At 41.4% G+C, this 21,699-nt stretch overlaps 1 protein-coding gene across 6 annotated transcripts in view; it reads right to left on the reverse strand.

Moving 5' to 3' along the window:
* Window positions 1-21,635, reverse strand: part of DROSHA (drosha ribonuclease III) — a 123,783-nt gene extending 102,148 nt beyond the window's left edge. For 2 of the 6 annotated variants that reach the window (XM_061189149.1, XM_061189147.1), the window contains exons 1-9: window positions 21,543-21,635; window positions 20,335-20,461; window positions 19,202-19,267; window positions 17,026-17,859; window positions 12,840-12,932; window positions 7,233-7,343; window positions 6,768-6,999; window positions 3,503-3,644; window positions 1,475-1,629 (exon numbers count right to left, since the gene is read on the reverse strand). In XM_061189149.1, coding sequence (XP_061045132.1) covers window positions 1,475-1,629; window positions 3,503-3,644; window positions 6,768-6,999; window positions 7,233-7,343; window positions 12,840-12,932; window positions 17,026-17,859; window positions 19,202-19,218 — 1,584 coding nt within the window. In that variant the 5' untranslated portion in view covers window positions 19,219-19,267; window positions 20,335-20,461; window positions 21,543-21,635. The remainder of the gene's footprint in view (window positions 1-1,474; window positions 1,630-3,502; window positions 3,645-6,767; window positions 7,000-7,232; window positions 7,344-12,839; window positions 12,933-17,025; window positions 17,860-19,201; window positions 19,268-20,334; window positions 20,462-21,542) is intronic. The other 4 variants (XM_061189148.1, XM_061189150.1, XM_061189151.1 and 1 more) reach the window with 4 other exon arrangements.
* Window positions 21,636-21,699: the final 64 nt, after the last annotated feature.

Genomic DNA, 21,699 nt, shown 5'->3' on the forward strand with positions numbered 1-21,699 from the left:
CTGGTAAATCTCTGACAGGAATAAGAACCCACAGAAACCAAGGAATAGGCTTCTTGATATGACCACATACAGGGTAAGGGGAGTGACTGATGGACACAGGAGTTCTCTTAGGGGACACAAAAATGCTCTAAAATTAGATTGTGATGATGGTTGCACAATCCTGTGAATATACATAAAAACACTGAATTGTACATTTTAATTGTGTGAATTGTATGGTATGTGAATTATAACTCACTAAAGCTGTTTAAAGAGATCATATACATGATTAATATATCAAAGTAAGATTTCAAAATGCACTGACAATTTGCAAACATTTCTGCTCAATTCTCAGAGAGCAGTTCTCAGAGAAAGTACACTTCTGTCAGGCATTCTAACTATATTAATTCTATCAAGAAAAAAAAATTTAGATAGCTGTCATCTAATAAGAACCAGGAGGAGAGCATTCAAAATAATATAGAGGGCTTCCCTGGTGGCGCAGTGGTTGAGAGTCTGCCTGCCAATGCAGGGAACGCGGGTTCGAGCCCTGGTCTGGGAAGATCCCACATGCCGCGGAGCAACTGGGCCCGTGAGCCACAATTACTGAGCCTGCGCGTCTGGAGCCTGTGCACCGCAACAAGAGAGGCCGCGATAGTGAGAGGCCCGCGCACCGCGATGAAGAGTGGCCCTCGCTTGCCGTAACTAGAGAAAGCCCTTGCACAGAAACGAAGACCCAACACAGCTAAATAAATAAATAATTAATAAAAATAAAGGAATTCCTTTAAAAAAAAAAAAAAGATATAGAATGGTATGAATTTATTTATAAAACATAAATTTTAAATTATCTTTTTATAGGGATATGTTTTATTACGCTTGATAACTTCATATGCATTAAAGATACTATTTCTGTATGTACTGTATATTTGTAAAATACAAATCTTTTATAGATACTATTAATAGTTTGTATTATGTATTAGTTCATAATAAAATAGTAAGCAAAAATAAAAATGATCATGTCCAGCCATGATGTAATTAGCTCAAACATGCTTATTAACAAGGAAGAGAAGTTATAACACATTGTGACTACTACCAACTAGGAAATATGGAGTCCTACAGGACTTGGGACGCTGTTTACTGTACGGCTGCAAGGTAACTTCCAGATGAACTGCTTTTAGAAGGAACTACAAGTGCTCTCTCCCTCATCCCACCACTCGTCTCCTTCCATTTACTGCAAGTTTAATGAGGCAGCACCATCATCCTGTTCCCCAACACAGGATTTACAAACATCATCAAACATGATTCAAGGAACACTTGCTCTGGTGCTTATGCTTTGGAGCTGAACTCAGAAGCTGAAAAGAAATAAGCTGTGAAGAATGACACCCAGCCCTGAGTAAAATTCAGTTTCAGTACCAGCTAACATGCATCTTCTGAGCCTGGAGTCATAAATGTGATGTGTGCGTCCGCAACCTTCACAGCAAGAACATAAAAGCCTGCGCACCTGGCCTGGGTCATTGTACCAAAGTTCATCGTGAAGTCGGTCAGGATGGGCCTTTTTGCGTTTGATTTCTGCAATGACGTCGAAGACTTCAGAGTCTGAGCTGCTAGAACAGGTGCTGTCCTCATCGGACTCACATTCGGATTCACTGGAACTCTCTATAGTGGTGAGGGGAAAACATGGAGAGAAGCTGAAGCAATCTGCAAGCTGGTTCTACCTGGAGACTTACTTTCTAATAACCCAAACCTCTAAATATAAGGAGAGCTGTTTATCTTCCAGCAAATATTCGAGTGCCTACTCCATACTAGAACTCTGCTAAGCAACCCCATGAAAAATAATAAGAGTCCATAATCCTAAGTCACAGTCTAGTGAGGGAAGCAAAGAATCAAATATTTTTGCAAAGACTTGATGAACAATGCCAGAGAAAATGCAAACCACTGTAGCAGTAAGAAGTGTCACATTCAGAAAGGTGCAGTGAATCCACATTGGTCCAGAAAGGTCACTGAGGATTTCCTAGAAGGGGTACACGCGACCCAGGCACAGAGTGGGGGTGGGGTTAGGCTGATGAGGCGGAAAGGAACACAGATGGGGCGCTGCAGGCGAAAGCACAGAGGCAAGAGCGTGGGTGGACTCTGGCTGGAGCAAAGGCCTCACAGAAAAAACCTGGAAGTGAGGGGCTCAAATGTCATGAATGCCAGGCTCTGAACGTCAGACTGAAGATTGTAAATGTTTTTCTCTCGATGGTAGCAACAGAAGATTTTAGTCCTTGGAAATGACTGGATAAAAACAGACCAAGAATTATGCTAATGAAACAAGGCTGCCACAAAAAGACAAATATGGTGTGATTCTACTCATACGAGGTACCTAGAGTAGTCAAATTCATAGAGATAGAAAGTAGAATGGTGGTTGCCAGGGGCTGGGGGAGGGAGGATTGAGGAGTTGTTCTTTAATGTGGATAGAGTGTCAGTTTAGCAAGATGAAAAGAGTTCTGGAGGTTGTTTGCACAACAATGTGAATGTACTTAACACTACTGAGCCGTACATTCAAAAATGGTTAAATGGTACATCTTATGTGTCTTATGTACATGTTGTAAGTATTTTACCACACTTAAAAAAAAAAAAGACCTAGAACTTCGACTAATCCTACAAGAGATTAACGTAGTACAGCATAGTAATAAGGAACCCTTACATGGTTGTATTTTCGAGTGTACTGTGTGAGATGGATGCTGTCATCCCTCTTTTACAGATGAGAAAAGTAAGGCACAGAGAGATTAAATCACTTGCCCGAGATCACACTTTTCAAGTAGTGGAGCAAGGATTCAAACCCAGGCCAGCTGGTTCAGTCAGTGCTTTTCCCCACCATGGACACTGCCTCTCAGCGAGGGAGACATAACGAAGGTAGGCAGATGAGGGCCAGAGAACATGCAGGAAAAGGCATGCTGAATGTCTTGTCTGCGAACAGCGTTCTGTTAGCGACTAAGGACACCAAGTGGTGAAAAGCAGTTTCTATCCTCAAAGATCTCAGCATGTACTTGGAATCTCAGAATACACACATGAAAAAACCATCACCATATAAGAAAGTTATGGAAACTTTGTGAATAGAGAAAAACCTTCAAACAGAGCTGGGATATAGCTGAAGTTTCCTCATCACACCAGGAGCACCCTGGCAGTGGGGAGGGCCGCAGGGAATGCCTGCCCATCAGAGGCACGAGGCACGGGAACAGGCTCCTGCTTTTGATGGGAGGCTGGACTGTGGTCCTTTCTGATTAAGACAAGACGATTCTACAGGAGACACAACTGTCAGCACACCTTGCAAATGAGATCTCTTATGTATTCTACTGCATGTAACTAAGGAAAAATAAGATCAGAAAGAAGAAAGTTTCATTGCTATGTATCTGCTGACTGTAATTAAGGAGAATCAAATGGGCAAGAGGAAATTTCAATCTGGGACTCTCAAGGACACATCCCAAAAGTTCAGGATTAAGCAATAATGAAAGAGCACAGGATCTCGGTCTAGTACCTTCTGACTCACCTAAATCTTCATCTAGCTTCGTCTTGGGAGGCTCCCATGGGGGTCTAGCAGCTTTGGCCTTCTCTTGCCTGCTCCCCAACTCTTCCTCAAATTTGTCATATAAGTCGCGGAGCCTACTTGTTCCAACTACCGTAGAATCTCCCTTTGAAAAATAAAGGATCAATATTAGGAACTATATTAGTAATAGTCATACCAAAGAGACAGTGAGAGCTCACCAGTAACCAAAGATTTGTAACAGCAAGGTGTCATTTTTCAACCCTCGATTTAATAAACATTTAAAAACAAAATGCCCAGTGCTGGCAATGATGCTCTGAATCACACACACACATTTATGGTTGACAAAGTCCTCAGGAAAATGCACATTGCCAACATTCAGAAACATTAGAAAAGTTTATGTATGCCCTTTTGATATAACAACAACAACAAAAAATCATAAACCCTTGAGAATTCATGACACCTGACACCCTGCTAGGGAGCATATACCCCTCCCCTACTGCAAGTCACTGATAGTCTATATCCCACATTAATCCAATGACCGCCACAAACACATGCACTCCATAAACACAGGGACACACACACACACTCCACAAACACAAGGTTCTGCAATGCATTCCTAGAGGAAGTTTTCCACTTTTCCCCACTCTCCTCCCAGGTTGAAAATCACTTTAAATGTCCATACTCTTTGACTTAGTAATTTTCAAAATGTACCTTTCAGACATAAAATGAATATTAAATCATAAAATCTGCAGTTATCCCAAAAGGGGGTAACTGCTCTTCCTCAGCCCTACCTCATTACTGACACTGGTGATGCTGGGATAGCTCTGACATTCTTACCACCTCTCTGCCCCAACGTTGCACAAACACAAAGGCCAATATTGGGTTTCTGGTTTATCAGCCTTCCTTCTACACTGGAGTTTTAATACACCCACAAAAAGGTGAGGGGGAAAAATATAGCTCTGCCTGTTTAAATGCTCTGAACCTCAGTGCCTTCAACTTTGTTATTTCAAGAATAATAATACCCATGGCAGCCATTCTGCCATTCCTCCCTGCTTACAGAACCACGATTCCCTTCAGATTTGGGGCAGAAAACTCATGATCTCAGAAGGCAGGCTGAGCCACAGTCCCCCTACCCCTAAAATGCCTCTGTCCTAATCCCTGGAAAATGAACACATTACCTTACATAGCAGAAAGGACTTTGCAGATGTGATTAAGGCTACAGAATTTGAGATGGGATAATGTGGGTGGGCCCAACCTAATATGAGCCTTTAAAAGCAGAGAACCTCTCCCAACAGGAGTCAGAGATGCAATGGAAGAAGAGGCAGGAGATATTCAAAGCACAAGAGGGACTTAACCCGCTGGCTGCTGGCTTTGAAGATGAAGAAAGGGGTCCACGGGCCAAGGAATGCACATGGCCTCTAGAGGCTGGAAACAGCCCTTACCTGCCAGCCAGCAAGGAAACAAGGACCTCCATCCTACAGCCACAAGGAACTGAGCTCTGCCAACAACCTGAATGGGCAAGAAAACAGGCTCTCTCCAGAAAGGAATGAAACCCTACTGGTACCTCAATTTAGCCAGTGAGACCCAAGTTTGACTTCTGACCTACAGAACTGTGAGGTAATAAATGTGTATCGTTTTTAAGCTGTGAAGTCTGTGGAAATTGGTTACAGAAGAGATGGGAAACGAATCCATGGGGAGGACACACGACGCAGTTCTGGGCAAAGGGATGGAAGAAAAGATCCCCAGGCGCCCGAGGCTCCACCCAACACTGCCCTCTGCATCTGTGTCTGGACAGAGGTGTGTAAGGACGTGATGCCTGGAGCTGCTGCAGGCATCCTGCAACCGTGGTGGACCCTCCAGAAGACAGCAATGCCAACCTAGGACCCTGCCATCGCTGATGCACTAAATGCACACCGGCCACCACCACCCTCCAGACAGCTTGTTGAGAAAAATAAACCCAGCAAGTTTAAGTCACGGTTAGTCAAGTATTCTTATTTACAGCAACATTCTGAAGTAACAGATGCCTACTTTCCAGGGATGTTTTAAGGATTAAATGAGATAATCTGAGATTCATGGAGTAAAGTTTCGGCACCAAACAGTGCTCGGTATGTGAGCTTCTCCCTCCCTGTATCACGTGAACTATGACTTAAAACCCTGCTTTACTTTATCAAGTAAAATATCATGCCACCAGGAGAGATTTCTCAAACCCTTTTTTCAAAGGCAAGGGAGTCTCCTCTCTAGTTCCCCATAGATAAGGGCCCAGTCCAAGTCAAAGCTATGTTTACAAAATTCCAAACAATGCTATGCTCTCCTATCAACCCCACGCACTAAACCTAACATCTCCAAGCTCTTCTGTCCTAAATCTGTAGATATCCATTCTTTCACTCATTCATTTAATCAATGAACATTACTGTATGTCCATCCCATGGCAAATACACCTAAATTAATGGGATAGAGGCATGACACCTACTGGGAGAGAGAAAGAGAAAAAAGAAAGGAGAGTGACAGAAAATAAAATGGAGATGGAAGAAAGAAAAGAAGTGAGCATATGGAGGTCGTGGGGTCCCCACTTCAATGAGGTGTGGCTGCTGAGCCCCAGGAGCCCCATCTCGCACAGCACGTGTGCTGAGTCTCTCGAGAGCCCACCAAAGGTAACGACACCTGCCACTCCACAAAACCAGCAACGTGCTCGGGAAACTTGCTATGGTTACCTTGGGTCAAGGATAGACTTGTAAGAGACAAACTCAATTCTCCCTTGTTTCTCATTTTGAGGGGAAAACACACACACACACACACACACACACACACACACACACACGGCTATAGATCACAAAAGGCATAAAGCAGCTATGAGTGAGAGCTTACAAAACCACCAGTATTAAGACTAGCAGTGTCATAAAAAATGCAGAATGCAGAGATCCTTTCATTAACCTGCTGCACTCTTGCGTTTGTAAAGCAGCTTTTGTCTACAGCAGTAGTGGTTCTCAACCGGGGTGGGGGGGGGGGGGCGGGGGGGGGGGATGGGGCGTGGGGGGGAGGGGTATTCTGTCACCCCCAGGGGACATGTGGCAACATCAGAGGACAGCTTTGGTTATCACAACGAGGAGAGGGTGCTACTGGCCTCCAGTGCATAGAGCCCAGAGATGCTGCTCAACATCTGACAATGCACAGGGCAGGCCCCGCCACAAGGAATTATCCGGCCCAAGATGCCCATAGTTCCGAGGCTGAGAAGCTCTGGTCCACAGCTTCTCTCCTACTTCAGACCTACCACCTGATCCATGGGGTCACTGGAGTAGTAGCTTTCTGAGTGGGTGCATCGGATCCACACAGGCTTAAGGAGCTCTTCCTCCTCCTCCTCATTTCTGTCAGGCAGCGCCTCCTCCGGCTCTTTTTCCTTGACTGAGCTATAATTCTTCTCTTTGCCGGAGCTCTGGTTGTCACTCCATCTGTCTTTTTCTTCCTCCCAACGAGCTCTCTTCTTCTCCCTACTTGGGGAGCGACTTCAAAAGGGGGCAAAGGAGGCTAATTATTAAAAATGTTCATCCATTGTAAAACTGTTCTATTTCACCTCTTTAGTTCATTTTTCACCTAAAAGAAAAACATCATGGCAAACCACCATATTCATTTTTATTAAACCAGTGACCCCCCTGACACCAGTCTGGTGACATCAGAATCACCTGAAGTTATTTGTTTAAAAATACAAATTCCCAGGCCCTACCCCAGATCTACTTACTGATTCACAGTCTCCGGGGGTGGGGCCCAAGAATCTGTATTTTTAATAATCTCCCCAGGTAATTCTGGTGTGCATCCAGCAGGTTCAGAAGCACCCGGCAAACCATAACTCCTAGAAGAGAAAGATATCTGGGAAATATTTGGAAATCTCCACATATAGACAATCTCAGCATTGAGCATACTAGTTTTGAATCCTCTACATCCTGCTTTGCCAAGAAAAAAGAAAAAAATCTTCAGAAAACATCGTCTCAACTTGGCCATAAATTTAGCCTGAGGACCATAATCCAAGAGTGAACCAGTTATACTATCCCTAAGCATCTCTCTGGAAGCGCACACTGGGTATTACTGCTTAATGAACCACCACTTTGCCTAATTCGAATCCCCACAAATACTAACTCAATTAGAAAGGAAAAAAGCAATTCTATCTCCTTGAATCTCTGGGGCATGAAATTTGCAAAGGCCCAGCCTATGGATGTGCTTGGAGGGAAAAACTTATAGGATAGATTTTAAATCAAGCCCAAGAAATTTAGGTGGAACCATAAAGGCCTTGAGAATCCAGCCCCGGAGAGTAACTGCTTTATTAGTGTTGCACTGGCAGCCTGATAATAAGAGTCACTATTAACCAAGAAAGTTCACACCTGGGTCAAAGTCACAAATTAACTTTTTCCATCAACTCTAACATTCACTCCTGATTTTATGACAGGGTAAGTGTGAGTGTGTATACATCAGGGGGAAAAGGGTGAGTGATTAGAAGGGTTATATATATTGATTACTTATTGATATAACTTCCAAATATTACAATGTACATCACTAGGTTTGTTACCAGAAAAAAAAATGTACTGTGAAGTAAAATGTATATATGTTCACTGTAGAAAAATAATAAAGCATTAACAAAAACAAGACAAAAATCACCTGTAACACCACTCAGAGAAAACCACTATATTTCACAAATGTGTTAAAAGATATAGATATGTAAACATACAAGTTTTAACAAAAAAGGAACTCTATAGCCTGCTCTCCGCAACTCAGTAGTAAATCAGGAACATCATTCTATTTCAATACATCTATATCTGAACCACTTTTAATAAGTTCATATTATTCTTTTATATGTATATACCATAATTTGACAAATCTGATCACTTAGGTTGTTACTATTTTTTTTTTTGCCATTGTAAACAATGCTACTGTAAACACACGTGTGTTCTCTGCAGACTTGTCAGATTATTTCACACAAAGAGTGTGTACTTTTTTTAAGCCTTCTCTACAGATAGGCAGTACCAGTTTAGATTACCATCAAAACCATATGTGATTTCCCATTTCTACACATCTTGTCAACATGACTGTTTTTAATCTTTTCCATTCTTATGAAAAGAGTATCTCATTTAATTCGTCACTACTGAAATGACACGTTTCACATTCACTTCTTTTCTGAACATCTGAGTCAATATGCCATGCCAATATTTTTAAAGTTAGGATTATAGTCTTTTTTATTTATTGAAAGAGTTTTTTATTAAAATAATCACCTGTCTGCTGTCATATGTAATGTAACCTTTGTCAGTTTTTTGTTTTCCTTATAATTCTGCTTACGGCTACATACAATTTTTATATGGCCAAATCTAGAGGTTTTTTTGTTTCTGTTTCCAGTCTTAGTGTTACGCTTATAATCCTTTCCCATCCCAAGGTTAAATAAATATTTTATATTTTCTTCAGTTACTTTTAAATTTTTTTACTGTATCTGTCCAAGACCTAAGGCAGAAATCTGAATTCAATTTTTTTTCCATATGGCTTGGTAATTGTTCCCACGTCAGTTTCTCCTCTGATTTGAAAAAACAGCTTCATGATAGATGTAAAATTTTATATGTACTTGAATGTTGTTCAATATTTGTTTCATTCATCTATCTATATCCATACCAAATTGTGCATTATTATTTTTCTTCATTATACTCACTTCTATTCCAAAGAAGAATTTTAGATTACTAAAACTGGTACTTCAACCAAACTTACATTAAAATTATAGATTTTTTGGAAGGCAGCTATACTCACCACTATACCACCAATGCCGCTAAAAACTACAGATTTTTTTGGAAGAAAACTGGTATTTTATAACCCTGTCTTCCACTTCCACTACAGGAATATGGCATGCCCTCCATTCATTTACATCATCTTCTTTGTCATCTACTATACTTACAGTTTTCTTCCCATTGATCTATATATTTTTTAAGTTTAATAAGATATTTAATTTTTATTAATTTAAATTTTCTGTAGTCAATCTACATTTTTTTCCCTGTTATATTTTCCAAGTAGGTATTCCTAGTATTTAGGAAGGCTATTAATTGTAGTATGTTTATTTTATAACTGTCAACTTCAGTGAGTTAATTCTCATGTTTCTTAGCTAATTCTCTTGAATTTTCCTGATATCATTAGCTAATAATGGCAAATCTTGGCTCCCAGTGGTGTGGTTTTGTTTGTTTGTTTGTTTATTCATTTGTGGTGCTTCCTGAGAGCCTGACACTCTTGTAAGCACCCTGACACACTTAGTCCTTACAAGAATCCTGAGGCAGATATAAACATCCCTTAGAGAGGAAACAATTAGAAATTATATCACTCGCCCACTATCACACAGCTAATAAGTGGTAGTTAAATGCTAATATGGTTGTTTGACACAGACATTTTGACATGTACTAAAAATCCCACCAAATGTTTATTATTATCATCAAGAAACATAGGCAGAAGACATCGTCACCCCATCCCCTTAGGCAGGTATCTTGAATAATGGATGGTCAGGGTTGTCTATTGTGAACAACAATTAGTATTCTTTTTTTTCTTTTTTCTTTCTTTCTTTCTTTTTTTTTTTTTTTAACACTTTGAGAGGGACATTTCAAAACAGGAGCAAAACATCTTTTTTAGGTAGGTGTCTCAGGAATTTCAAATTTCAAAATCCAAACTCGAAATTGTTTTTTAACAATATGCCATATTACAACTATGATAACTCTCCCTCCTTTACAGGATTTACATCTGTAGTTTTTATTTTCTCATCTACTGCATTAGTTAGACTCACAGAATCCAAGTCTCTGCCTTCTCCACAAGCTACTGGGCATGGGGAAGAAACCAGTAGACCGAAGAGATTTCTAGCACTCCACATTAAAAACCATCAACCTCAGATGGGTCCTCAATGATTTCCACCAACACAGTATCTTGACTTTTTCCTATCCTCATCCCCTCCTTCTTCTCCTCCTCCTCAGGCCCTTTCTCACTGAACAAACTCTTCCTAGTTGACCTCATCTAATCCATGGCATTTAGTATTTCAGTGAGGATCTCTTTTCTGAACCTTGCACCTCTGTGTCCAAATAACTACCACACAATTCCATCTGGTTGTCTCACAGATTCTCAAATCCCACTTGCCCCGAATTGAACTCTTCCTTTACCTGTTTCTTAGCGTTCCCAGCCCTCAAACGGGAACACCAGACCTCAGTGATGACTGCTGCCGCCTCTTCCTCACGATCAGTTATCAAGTCCTCCTGCCTCCCTCATCGATCTCTCAATTACCTCTACCTTTCCCCATCGCCACTGTCACTGTGCCGGTCTAGGCACAATCATTTCTTCTGTGGATTACTAACAAAAGCCTTCTAAACTCATTTCCCAACCTCCAGGCTTGATCCTCTGAGACCATTTCTCCATACTGCAACCTTCACACCTGCTCTCTCTCTTCCCCTACCATCCCCCTTCCCTCATGCATTCCTACTCATACTCTAGGTATCAGTAAAATGTCAATTTCTCTGTGACTACCCTAAACTGAGTTATCGACTGCTGTGTTCCCAGAGCAACATGTAATTGCTCTACCAAAAGCACTTCTCACAGTACTTAACTTTCTTATTCCTGAAAAGTGGGGACTCTTGTTAATGACTATATCACCGCACCAGTACAATACCTGGGACACACAAGGATGCAATGTTTTTTGTTTGCTTGTTGATTTAGCTATGCATCAGGTGACAGTGGTAGGCAATTGGGCCCCCTTGTCTTTTTGTCTAATGTGTATGGGAAGGTCTATAAGGTTTCAACATTGAATTTGGCTCTTCTGAGATGGTATCAATCATGTTCGTCACGAGATAATGTTCTCCATCATGTTAAAGAAGTCTGCTTATACTCGAGGCTTACCAGTTTCTACTCATAAATGGATGTGACTTTATTTTAAATATCTAATAGGCAGGTACTGAGATAACCCTACAGATTCTGACACAAAGGATTACAGTTACAGATCTCCTAATACTAACCTATCTTCCCATGCAATCTTGGAATAATCTCTCAATTCTTTTAACACACAACTGAAAACAACTTGCTAATATACTATCAGTATTTTCATATCCCTATTCATAAGAGATTGTTTTGCGGTTTCTTTTCATTGATTAGGTTTTGCCATTTGGATTTTCCTGGTATCACAGCATGAGCTGAGCTTTCCTTCCATCTTCATCAGTATTCTAAAATAGTTTAAAACTTTTTTGAAAGTGGCACAAATTCACCTTTTTCACCTTTTTTCCATGGTTATCAGCCTATTAAAATTTTCTGCTTCTTGTGTAAGGTTTGTAATTTTTGTTTTCATAGAAAACAACCCATCACATCCAAGTTTTTAAATCTCTCAAATAAAATATCTGTACTTATACCAACATACAATAATTTTTAAACCTCCTTCATTCCTATAATAATACATTCTTTCTTATACTTAATGGAATGTATGTTTTTCTTTTCTTGATTTGCCACTTTTTAAATTGTACGGCCTATCAAAGAAATCTTGCATTTATTTACAAATATTATTATAGTACTTCAGTTCTATTTTCTATTTCATTAATTTCTTTTATCTTTAAATCCCTTTTTCTGCTTTTCTTATACTCTACCAATTTCTAGAGTCAAGTGATCAGATAATAATTATATATACAGTTACCATTTATTTGGCACTACTGGGCCCAGTTCTAAGTGTTTTACGTGTATTATCTCAATGACCCCTCACCACTCAATAAGGCAAGTATAACTGTCCTTATTTTAGACAAAGCCACTGAGGCTTAAAAAAAGTTAGATTACTTTGCTCAATAACAAAGTTGGGAAAACTAATAATTGACCCCAAATCTGTCAGATCCTAGAGTACTGTTCTTAATTACCATTACATAAGACATGAATTTTACTTATCGATATAGAATTGGTTACATCCTGCAAGTTTTGATTTGCAGCAATCTCAAGGTCATTTTTCCAAATAAGGTGTGACTGCAGTTTTGCTCTTTTTTTTTGAAACAAGTAAATTTAAGAGCATAATTATGAATTTTCAAGGTTTTTCTTAAAAAACCTTGAATTATTAATGTATAGTTTTATAGCAATTGAGGTCAGAAAGTGGCCCATATAATTTCTAACTTTTGGAAATGTATCAAGACTTTCCTTGTTCATTCTCAATACATCTTGAAAGTAAAGGTTTTTAAGTAATTGGCTACTTTAACTTTTCACAGGGCTCTTTGGACAGACTCTCAGGCTATTCTTAAGACCTGGCTGATACTTTGCACAAGCACAAAATCTGAATTCCAGGAGATAATCCTATGACTTCTACCAGTGTCAACTCCTTGCTTACCTTCCAGATCTCTTATACTCTTTTTTGTAGGACCTTTCCAGAGATGGTGATCTTCGGCTGTCCCGGTGCCTGTGTCTCTCCCGTTCCCGCTCTCTTAAAGGAATTAATACACAGAGCTGTTTTCAACAGAAAGACTCAAAACACCACCTCTTTTCACTGAATTCACCTTCTAAATGAATGAACCTCACCTCACCTAAGAATTTTGCAGGCACTATTCACTATGGGAATTTTTATTCATCATTTATTAGAGGATAAAGGAGTGTTTCATGTTACAGAAGTTAACTAACTTGGACATTTCTTGCTGTTTTCTTTAAAAAAAAAGAAGTCATACTTAATACTGAGCAACAAAGGGAATTTTATCATAATCTTCTCTTGAGACCTTCTAACCAGCCAACCTTGATTATTTAAACTAAGGGGAAAACTTCAAAGGATTCAACTGTCTATTGATTTCTAGAACGCTCTTAATTTCATCCGTCAAATATATGCAAGTTAAAGCTTTTACAGTAAAGATTAGGACAAGGGTCTATAATGAAAGAGTTCTAAACTCTTATAGGTTATAGGCCTGAGGTATAGTTCTAGCCATCACTAATTGCCATGAGACTCTAAGTCACTTTACCTTTAAATGCTGTCTTCATCTGAAAAAAAAACTCTAAATGGAGACACTGAGTTTACTCAGTGTAAAACTAGAATGCAGGATTTTGAACCTTCCAATGTGACACCGGAATTTAGTAATAATAATAGTAATAACTTCTGAGTCTATTTAATAAGTACAATGAGATCTGAAACAACAATCGGAACTCCAGTGTGTAAATCTAAGGGAAATGACTACTAGGTCTTAGAATGGGGAAAAAAAATGCTATATTAGTCTGAGTCCAGCAAGAAGACTCCAAAAATGTCTGAACTCAAAAACATCTCCCCCTCCCCCCACCAGGCTTCCCTGGCAGTTCAGTGGTTAAGACTCCGTGCTTCCACTGCAGGGGGCACTGGTTCGATCCCTGGTCTGGGAACTAAGATCCTATACGCTTGCCATGTGGCATGGCCAAAAAATAAAAAAATCCCCCAACCTACAGCCAAATAGAAGAAATGTAAATTCACTGAAATCAAAACTTACAAAACTGACAGAGATCTTAGATATTAAAACAAAAATTGTTTTTTCACTTAAAAATCACCCCTTCTCAAGAAAGACTCCTTTGAATAATACTTTTAACATATACTTAAGCCTCAGGTACACACACCCGCTGTCCAAAGTAAAGTAGCCAGTGCTTGGAATTCTACATTCTTTATCTGATACACTTCTAAATTTACAGTTTACTTTTAGGCAGTAAATCCCAGCTAGTGAGCGGTACCACATGACAAAGATATAATGTAATTTGTGATGGCATGGCTGCTGAAAAAAATAATTGCCTATATTTCCAAATAAAAACTGTATTTAGGGACTTCCTGGTGGTTGGGACTTCGCCTTTCAATGCGGGGGGTGTGGGTTTGATCCCTGGTTGGGGAGCTGGGGTCCCACATGCCTTGGGGCCGAAAGGCCAAAACATAAAACAGAAGCAATATTGTAACAAATTCAATAAAGATTCTAAAAATGGTCCACATAAAAAAAAAAAAAAACCCTCAACTTAAAGGATATTCCTAATTTTTTGTTTGTTTTTTTAACATCTAGGGGATAGAATTTTGCACTCAAGAGTGGCATTTCTGATGTTGATTACTACCTCTGAGTGGTTATGAATTGAAAAGACCACTATAGACATAAGTCACAGTAACACTATATGATAAAGCCATTTAAAGCAAGAAAAACAATGCTTGGGTTATTTTTCCAAAAACTTTTCCCTGTTTGGAAGCATAGTATTAGATACATAATACTAGCTCTCTGATGACTACACATTGTACTCAACAGGACAGCTATGGGGATTACTGTGCTATAACACTACTCATTTGTGGGAAGCCACTGCACTTGTTCCTTACTGGTTGCATCTGCCGCTGCTTCTTTTCCCACCCCCCGGAGGAACCCTGATCTTTCACGATAGCAAATGCATACATCCACTTCTTCACAAACTTCCTCTAGAAATGGTTTGCCCTAAAAGGATCTTGTAATTATTATTCAACCAGATTTCGGAGGAGGAGAAAAAGAGGGAAAATGAAATTTGAAAAAGGACAGATTAACTTACCCCAAGAAGCAAGGGGAGAAGTAGCCAGAGGACAGACTAAAGAATTTGCATAAACTTAACACAACCTAATGCACAAATTTGTGAACTTTTGGTTTTCTCCAATATACTTCTAGAAGTTATACTAGGACTTCAGGTGCCCCATGTTTGTTTCACAGAAGCATTCCATATAAGACAGATGACTGACTCGCTACTAAGACCCCAAAAGGAGCTGATTTTAATGTGGCTGTGACACTAAGGCAGCTCCTGGGCAAATATCCCAAGTACAACATTATAAAACAACTCCAAAGTAAATAAAGGCCATTTAGAAAGATGAGCTAACTGCCTAAGGTCCTTCATGGTAAAGGGGTTGCGGTTTAGAATAATGGAGATTAAGGGTAATTCTTTTGGCACTTGATTTCACTTACTGATAGACATCCTCAGTTTACAGGACATCTGTGTTTCTTCAAACAAACACATTAACTCCAAGCTTAAGCCTGGATGGAAGAATTCAGGATTTTACAGCAGAGCCCTAAAAACTACAGCACCCCCAAAACGGAAAAAAAAATGCCACCTAGAATGCTGAAGTTTGCAGCAAAATGTTTCCCCAGAGACAGGTTTATTAATAGTCACTTTGTCTGAAGAAAACTATTAACAAATTCTTTCTGATTTAGATTTTCACCATAAAACTGTAAAATAAACCATCACAGGCCTCTGCCAACTAGTCCATCACAGAATTAAGAACAAAATTGACCAGGAACAGTAAGTCGTGCTGAAAAGACTTTTAAAAGTCTACCGACTCTGTCAGCTTTGGCCCACCAGAATCAGTCACCTCTGCAGGAAACATGTTCCTTCCACCTTCCACTGGGCGTCAGGGAGAAGCAATAGAGCATTTTCCTTCCAAACCTTCCGAGCACTGGTCACTCTCTTTGGGACTGAGAATGACTGCTACCGTTTACTGGCAAAATGTTCAGTCAGAATCAAGCCCCCAGCCATGAGAACAACATGGGAACTGAGAAGCACACTGATTCCACAGGAGCCAAGACCAGCTCTCCACAAACCCAAGTAACGGAGTGACCGCTTTGGGGACCTCAAACTTTTCAGCACAGAAGTTCCACAAGACAATGAAGGTAAACACACCACAGCAGACAGAAAGAGCAGCACTGTTACCAGCTTGACAACTGGAAAACCTCAAATCTTCATCAATATAAAGAGTTCACTGATGGTACAAATAAATATTAGTACAATCGATATCTGTGCATTTTTATTTTTCCATCTAAACCAATGGTTCTTAGATTTTTGGGGTGATAGACTCACACCATCTCTTAAGAATCTGCTGTAAGCAACTGATTTACTTATAGAAAAACATACATACACATAGAATTTGCATATAACTTCAGAGCACTTCTAGATGCCCATCTATGAGTGTCTGCTGGAAACCTTATTCTCTTGTATATATAGATATTTGGTCTTTTGGGAAAAAAAAAAAAAAGAAATGTAATCTGGAATGGAATAGTATGTTTTAAATGCAACTTTCTTTAGTATGAATATGTTTCAATGCAACAAAATCAAATTAAAAGCTATTTTGAAAACTGTAACTTTGATAATGTGTATTATTTCATTTTATAAAGAAACAGAGCAAGAAAGCAACAATATATGATAAACTTCCACTTATCCTAAACATCAGAAAGCAAGTTCTGCTTGTTAACTACTTTGATTCCTGACTGATAACATACGCAGATCAACAATTCCAAAAGAACTCAAGTGCTGTAACCTGATATGGAGATCATACTGAACATAATTAAATACAACATCCACACAAACAACAAGATCTTTTATTGATCATCATTAAAATGTCAACTGTATTATGCAGAGTAACTGGCTTACATTCATTGAAATGAACCTATGTTGATAATTTTGGGATGCTTTTCCTTTTATAAACCGAAATGCACAGCTGGACCTTTTTGGTTTGGTTGTTGATCAACATAAATGGCCTGTGTCGGGGCCTCTGCACTTCATTAAAAAACACACATGTGCTTTACCTGCTCCGCTCATAGCTCCTGTGGCGGGATGGCGTCCTCCCCCGGTCGTAATCGGATCTGTAGCGGCTGTCCTGCCTTCTCCTGTCAGGACTTCGGCCTCGCTCCCGCCGATCCAGGGAACGATGCCTCTCGCCCCTCCCGTGACTGTGATCCCGGTGCCTGTGATCATCGTAGTGCTTGAGCCTCTCCGGGGACCTCCTCTCACTGGGAGCCTTTGGGAGTGGGTATGGAGGGAGGTGCCTAAAATGAGGGCTACTGCTATTATTAGCACTGGGTGAGAAGGAACTGAGGTTGTTCTGGAAGCTATTAAAATTGGGAGGTGGGAAACTGTGGTGCGAGTATCCCGGAGGGTACTGGTAATTGACCTGCTGAGGCACTACGGGAGGGGGCGGGGGGTGGGGCATGGATGGAGGGGGCATCATGAAGGGGAAAGTGCCCTGTCCAGGAGGTGCTCCAGGGACTGGGGGGTTATTGGGACAGGGCATCGGAGGCGGCATGGGAGGAAAACAGGGAGGCACGGGGAAGGGGGGCCTCATCTGGTGGCTGGGGAAGGGGGGCCGGATCGGGCAGGGGGGAAGGGGGCCTTGTGCTGATGGAGGCATGGGTGGAGGGAAGGGCACAAAGTCTGGTCGTGGAGGCAGAAAATTGGGAGCTGGAGCGTTGGAGAACGTGGTGGAAGGGGCGCTCGGAGGTTCGTATTGGTATTGCACAGGAGGCTGCTGAGGGTGAAGCAGTCTCAGATTTTGGGGCCTGAAGGCTGGCGCTGAGGGTCTGGATCCATGTCCTCCTCGCCCTCGGGGACACCCTCGTCCTGGGTGGAATGACATTCTATGACTTTGTTGGAGGAAAGAAAAAGATAAAAGAAAAACTCACTATATAAACAGGGTTTTACAAATGCCTGACCATCCCTTAGGCCACTGCAATATTCCACCCATCTAATACTGAGTTCTCTGTAATAGCTGAACCTCCTCATGGCCAATAAACTCCTCTTCCCCAGTCCCGGCCACCCAATCCACTGCCATGGTCAGTCCCTGGTCCTTGTCACTCCCTAAAGCCGCTCCACCTCCAGCAAGACGAAGTCACATCCCAGTGTCCAACCATCTGCTATCACGTCCTTGCTCAAGTTTCCCCCAAATCTTGACCTCACCATGTCATCCCGTCCACACACCCCACGTCTGCACCAGCATCTTCCTGTCTACACTTTCCTCCCCACTCAGCACAGATTCGCAAATTCAACCTAACACATCCTAAAAGGAATTCATGATCTTCCCCTTCAAGACACCACCACCTGTTCCTTTTTTAGTGTTTCCTGTCTCAATAGATGAGACCATTTATTGGTCCTCAAGTCATATACCAGGGATTACCTGACAACTTCTCCCTTATCCCCTCTAGTTAAAAATTTATTTTCAGGGCTTCCCTGGTGGCACAGTGGTTAAGAATCCGCCTGCCAGTGCAGGGGACATGGGTTCGAGCCCTGGTCCGGGAAGATCCCACATGCCACGGAGCAACTAAGCCCGTGCGCCACAACTACTGAGCCTGCGCTCTAGAGCCCATGAGCCACAAATACTGAGCCCACTGCCACAACTACTGAAGCCCGTGTGCCTAGAGCCTGTGTTCCGCAACAAGAGAGGCCACCACAATGAGAAGCCCGCGCACTGCAACAAAGAGTAGCCCTCCGCTCACCACAACTAGAGAAAGCCCGCGTGCAGCAGCAAAAACCTAATGCAGCCAAAAAAATAAAATAAAATAAAATTAAAAAAAAAAAAATTTATTTTCAAATGCCGATCATTTCTGCTTCATAAATACTCCTTGAGTGCATCCATTTCACACCATCGTCTCCTGCCTGGCTACTACAATAACACCCTTGCAGGCCTTTCTACAGCCACTGCCACCACCCCAAGGGTTTTGTTAGGTTCCCTGCCCTCACACACTGTGCTTCTTCTTGGCAGGTCGTACAATGATTACAGGCCACCAACTCATGACCTCATCCCACCTTTAATGTCTGCTGGCACCTCAGAACTGCCAGGGCCATCAGGGCAGGCCATGTACATGGCCCACATGACACACTACCCCTCTCCTCACATACCTAAACCCTTCCCACCCTCAGTGGCCCAGTGCCAGTGTTTGCTCCTCCCTGTTCTCCCAAAACAGCTGCCATTACTGCCATATCACTCACCATGTACTGCCTTGCATGGTGACGTATTATCTGGATATGTCACATTTTCCACAGAGAATATAAGCTCTAGAAGACAGAAAGAATAAATAGACATAAAAATGATTCCCAAACTGCTAATGCTAGAAAACATTTCTACAATTATCTTAACACTGATTTTGCATCTTCCAGTACAGTTAGCATACTAACAAAATTAAGAGCATGCTGAACTGAATTAAAGTTTACAGCTAACTTTTTAGATGTCCTTAATACTTGTCTTGCTGACTCAAAATAATCAGTAGCTTAAAAGACTGGAAACTTAGGCATACTCTATCTCCAATTTGCTAAAAGACTGGGAGAAAAAAATCATTTCTGCTCTCCCACTCCACACTCCAGTTTACTTCACAATGAGACCAGCATTCACATTCAAACTTAACTATAATCTTGTCAACACAACAATTTCCCTTGATTCTCATTCTCAGCTCTTTCCACTGAAGAATGTTGCAAACAGGAATGGCTTTCCAAATACTTAGGCTTCAGCAAAATGTTTAAAAAACCCAAATAAATATTAACTGCAAAAAGCTTTAATGTAGAAGCATCTTCCTTCTAACTAAAAGCTTTACCAATAGGCTTAAGGTAGATTTTCAAATGGCTCATGAAAATAGTTTCAGATTATTTAGCTGTATCAATCACTGTGCTTAATAAAAAGTAGACACCAAATAATATCTGATTGATTATTATTCAGTTCAAGGCCCTCAGGATAGACCTAGGACCTAGACAGCCCATCTTGCCACCACAGGCTACTCAGGGCCCACAGAATCGAGTTCAAACCACATGCTTGGCATTTAAGGCTCTCTGCAATCTGGTCCCAACTTCTTCCAGGCTAATTCTCCATTAACCTCCCCATGAAGTGCCTATCACCCCAGATTTTCCCAGTTGCCTAACATACAAAGTACTATCACCCTGCTTGTTCTTTGCTCCTGCGCTTCTAAAATCCCCTACCCTATGAATTTGCCCGTTGAATTTCTTCTACCCACCAACCAGGCCAAATGCCACCTCTTCTGTGCTGCCTTTCCTGGTTCCCTTCAGGAAGTAATCCCATTCCCTCTAGACGTCCGTTGCTCTTAGTCTGTACTTACTTCTTTTACAGCACTTACCAGAGACTGCCTCATGTTACAGTCATGTGTGCGCATGTCTAACTCCTCCACTAGATTATTAGCTCCTTGATGAAACGGGTTGATTCACAAACATTTCTGTATCCTTCACAGCCCCTGGCAGAGCGTCCTGCACACAGTAGGTGATCAATAAATGTTTACTGTCTCACCAGTGATATACGTTTCTATGTTGCTACTGTACATTTCCCTACTGCATATATCCACAACAGATTGGCATTACCAAAACCAGACAAAAAGCAGGTCTTTTCACTGATTCATGCATCATTTAAGGGGCCTATACATGTGGGGCACTGTCACAGGTCCTAAGCACTCAAAGATGAGTAAGACACAGAGCCCACAGGACTCATGAAGCCCAGAATCCACATACAAATACAATTTTTAAAAAATAATATAATGCTATAAACACAAGAAAAGAGGTACGCATAGGGTCCTGGGGAACACAAAGGAATGTACTGAATCTAGAGGTGGGCAACAGTCAGGATCACCAACACTCCTGTACTGTGTGTTCAGACTGCTGTTGAAGACTCACCATTAGATCCTCATGGATGTTTCTAGAGACAGAATATCTGAAAACACTGATTATGAAACTGACCTATTAAAGGCATAGTCAGGCTGTGTTAGGGTGCGACAAAAGTCAAAAGTCAAGGAACTCACTGCAACTGGAAAAGTAATTATTTTCTATGTGTGCCTACTCCTAAGTTGCTGTTTGGAAGCAAGGAAACTGAGGGAGCTGTTTTGCATAGTTAACACGTCCAGGAACATCAGTCTATGTAGAAAAAGTTGCAAAGTGTGACTACATTTCTATTAACACTCTCTTTCCCCCAGCTGAATCCCCAGGCCGGTCATCTTCGGCTGGCTGATCCGAAATTACGTGTCTCCCTGTTCACATCTCCCGCCAGATAGTGCGCCCCACGAGGTAAGCTTACGGTCTCACTCCCCTCCGAGATCCGGGCGGCCCCAGGGCTGGACCACCGCACGCGCTCCACAATGAAAGAAAGATCTCATTTTTCACTTCTATTTATTCGCAGAATCCGGGCCTAAGGTCGCTTTTTCGCCCTTCGCTGCAGATCTGAAGAGGGGCTGCCCTAATTCCCCGGCGCCTCTCGCCCCAGCCCCAGACTCCAGCCCCGTTGAAATCAGGACACTTGGAAACACTCCCTCTTCCAACACCCGCAAGCTGCCCCTTTTACCTGCAAAAGGCTCTCAGGCCGCGAGGTCGCCGTTAGAGTAAAGCCACACTTACATTGCAGCCGCCAAGACCTTAGCGCCGCCAGCGCCTCCGGAACAGGAAACCGAGAGAATTAAAAAGCAAACCTGCGAAAGCCAGACCACAAGAGGGAAAGCTCT

The sequence above is a fragment of the Eubalaena glacialis genome, chromosome 4 (assembly GCF_028564815.1).
Source record: "Eubalaena glacialis isolate mEubGla1 chromosome 4, mEubGla1.1.hap2.+ XY, whole genome shotgun sequence".
NCBI lineage: Eukaryota > Metazoa > Chordata > Mammalia > Artiodactyla > Balaenidae > Eubalaena > Eubalaena glacialis.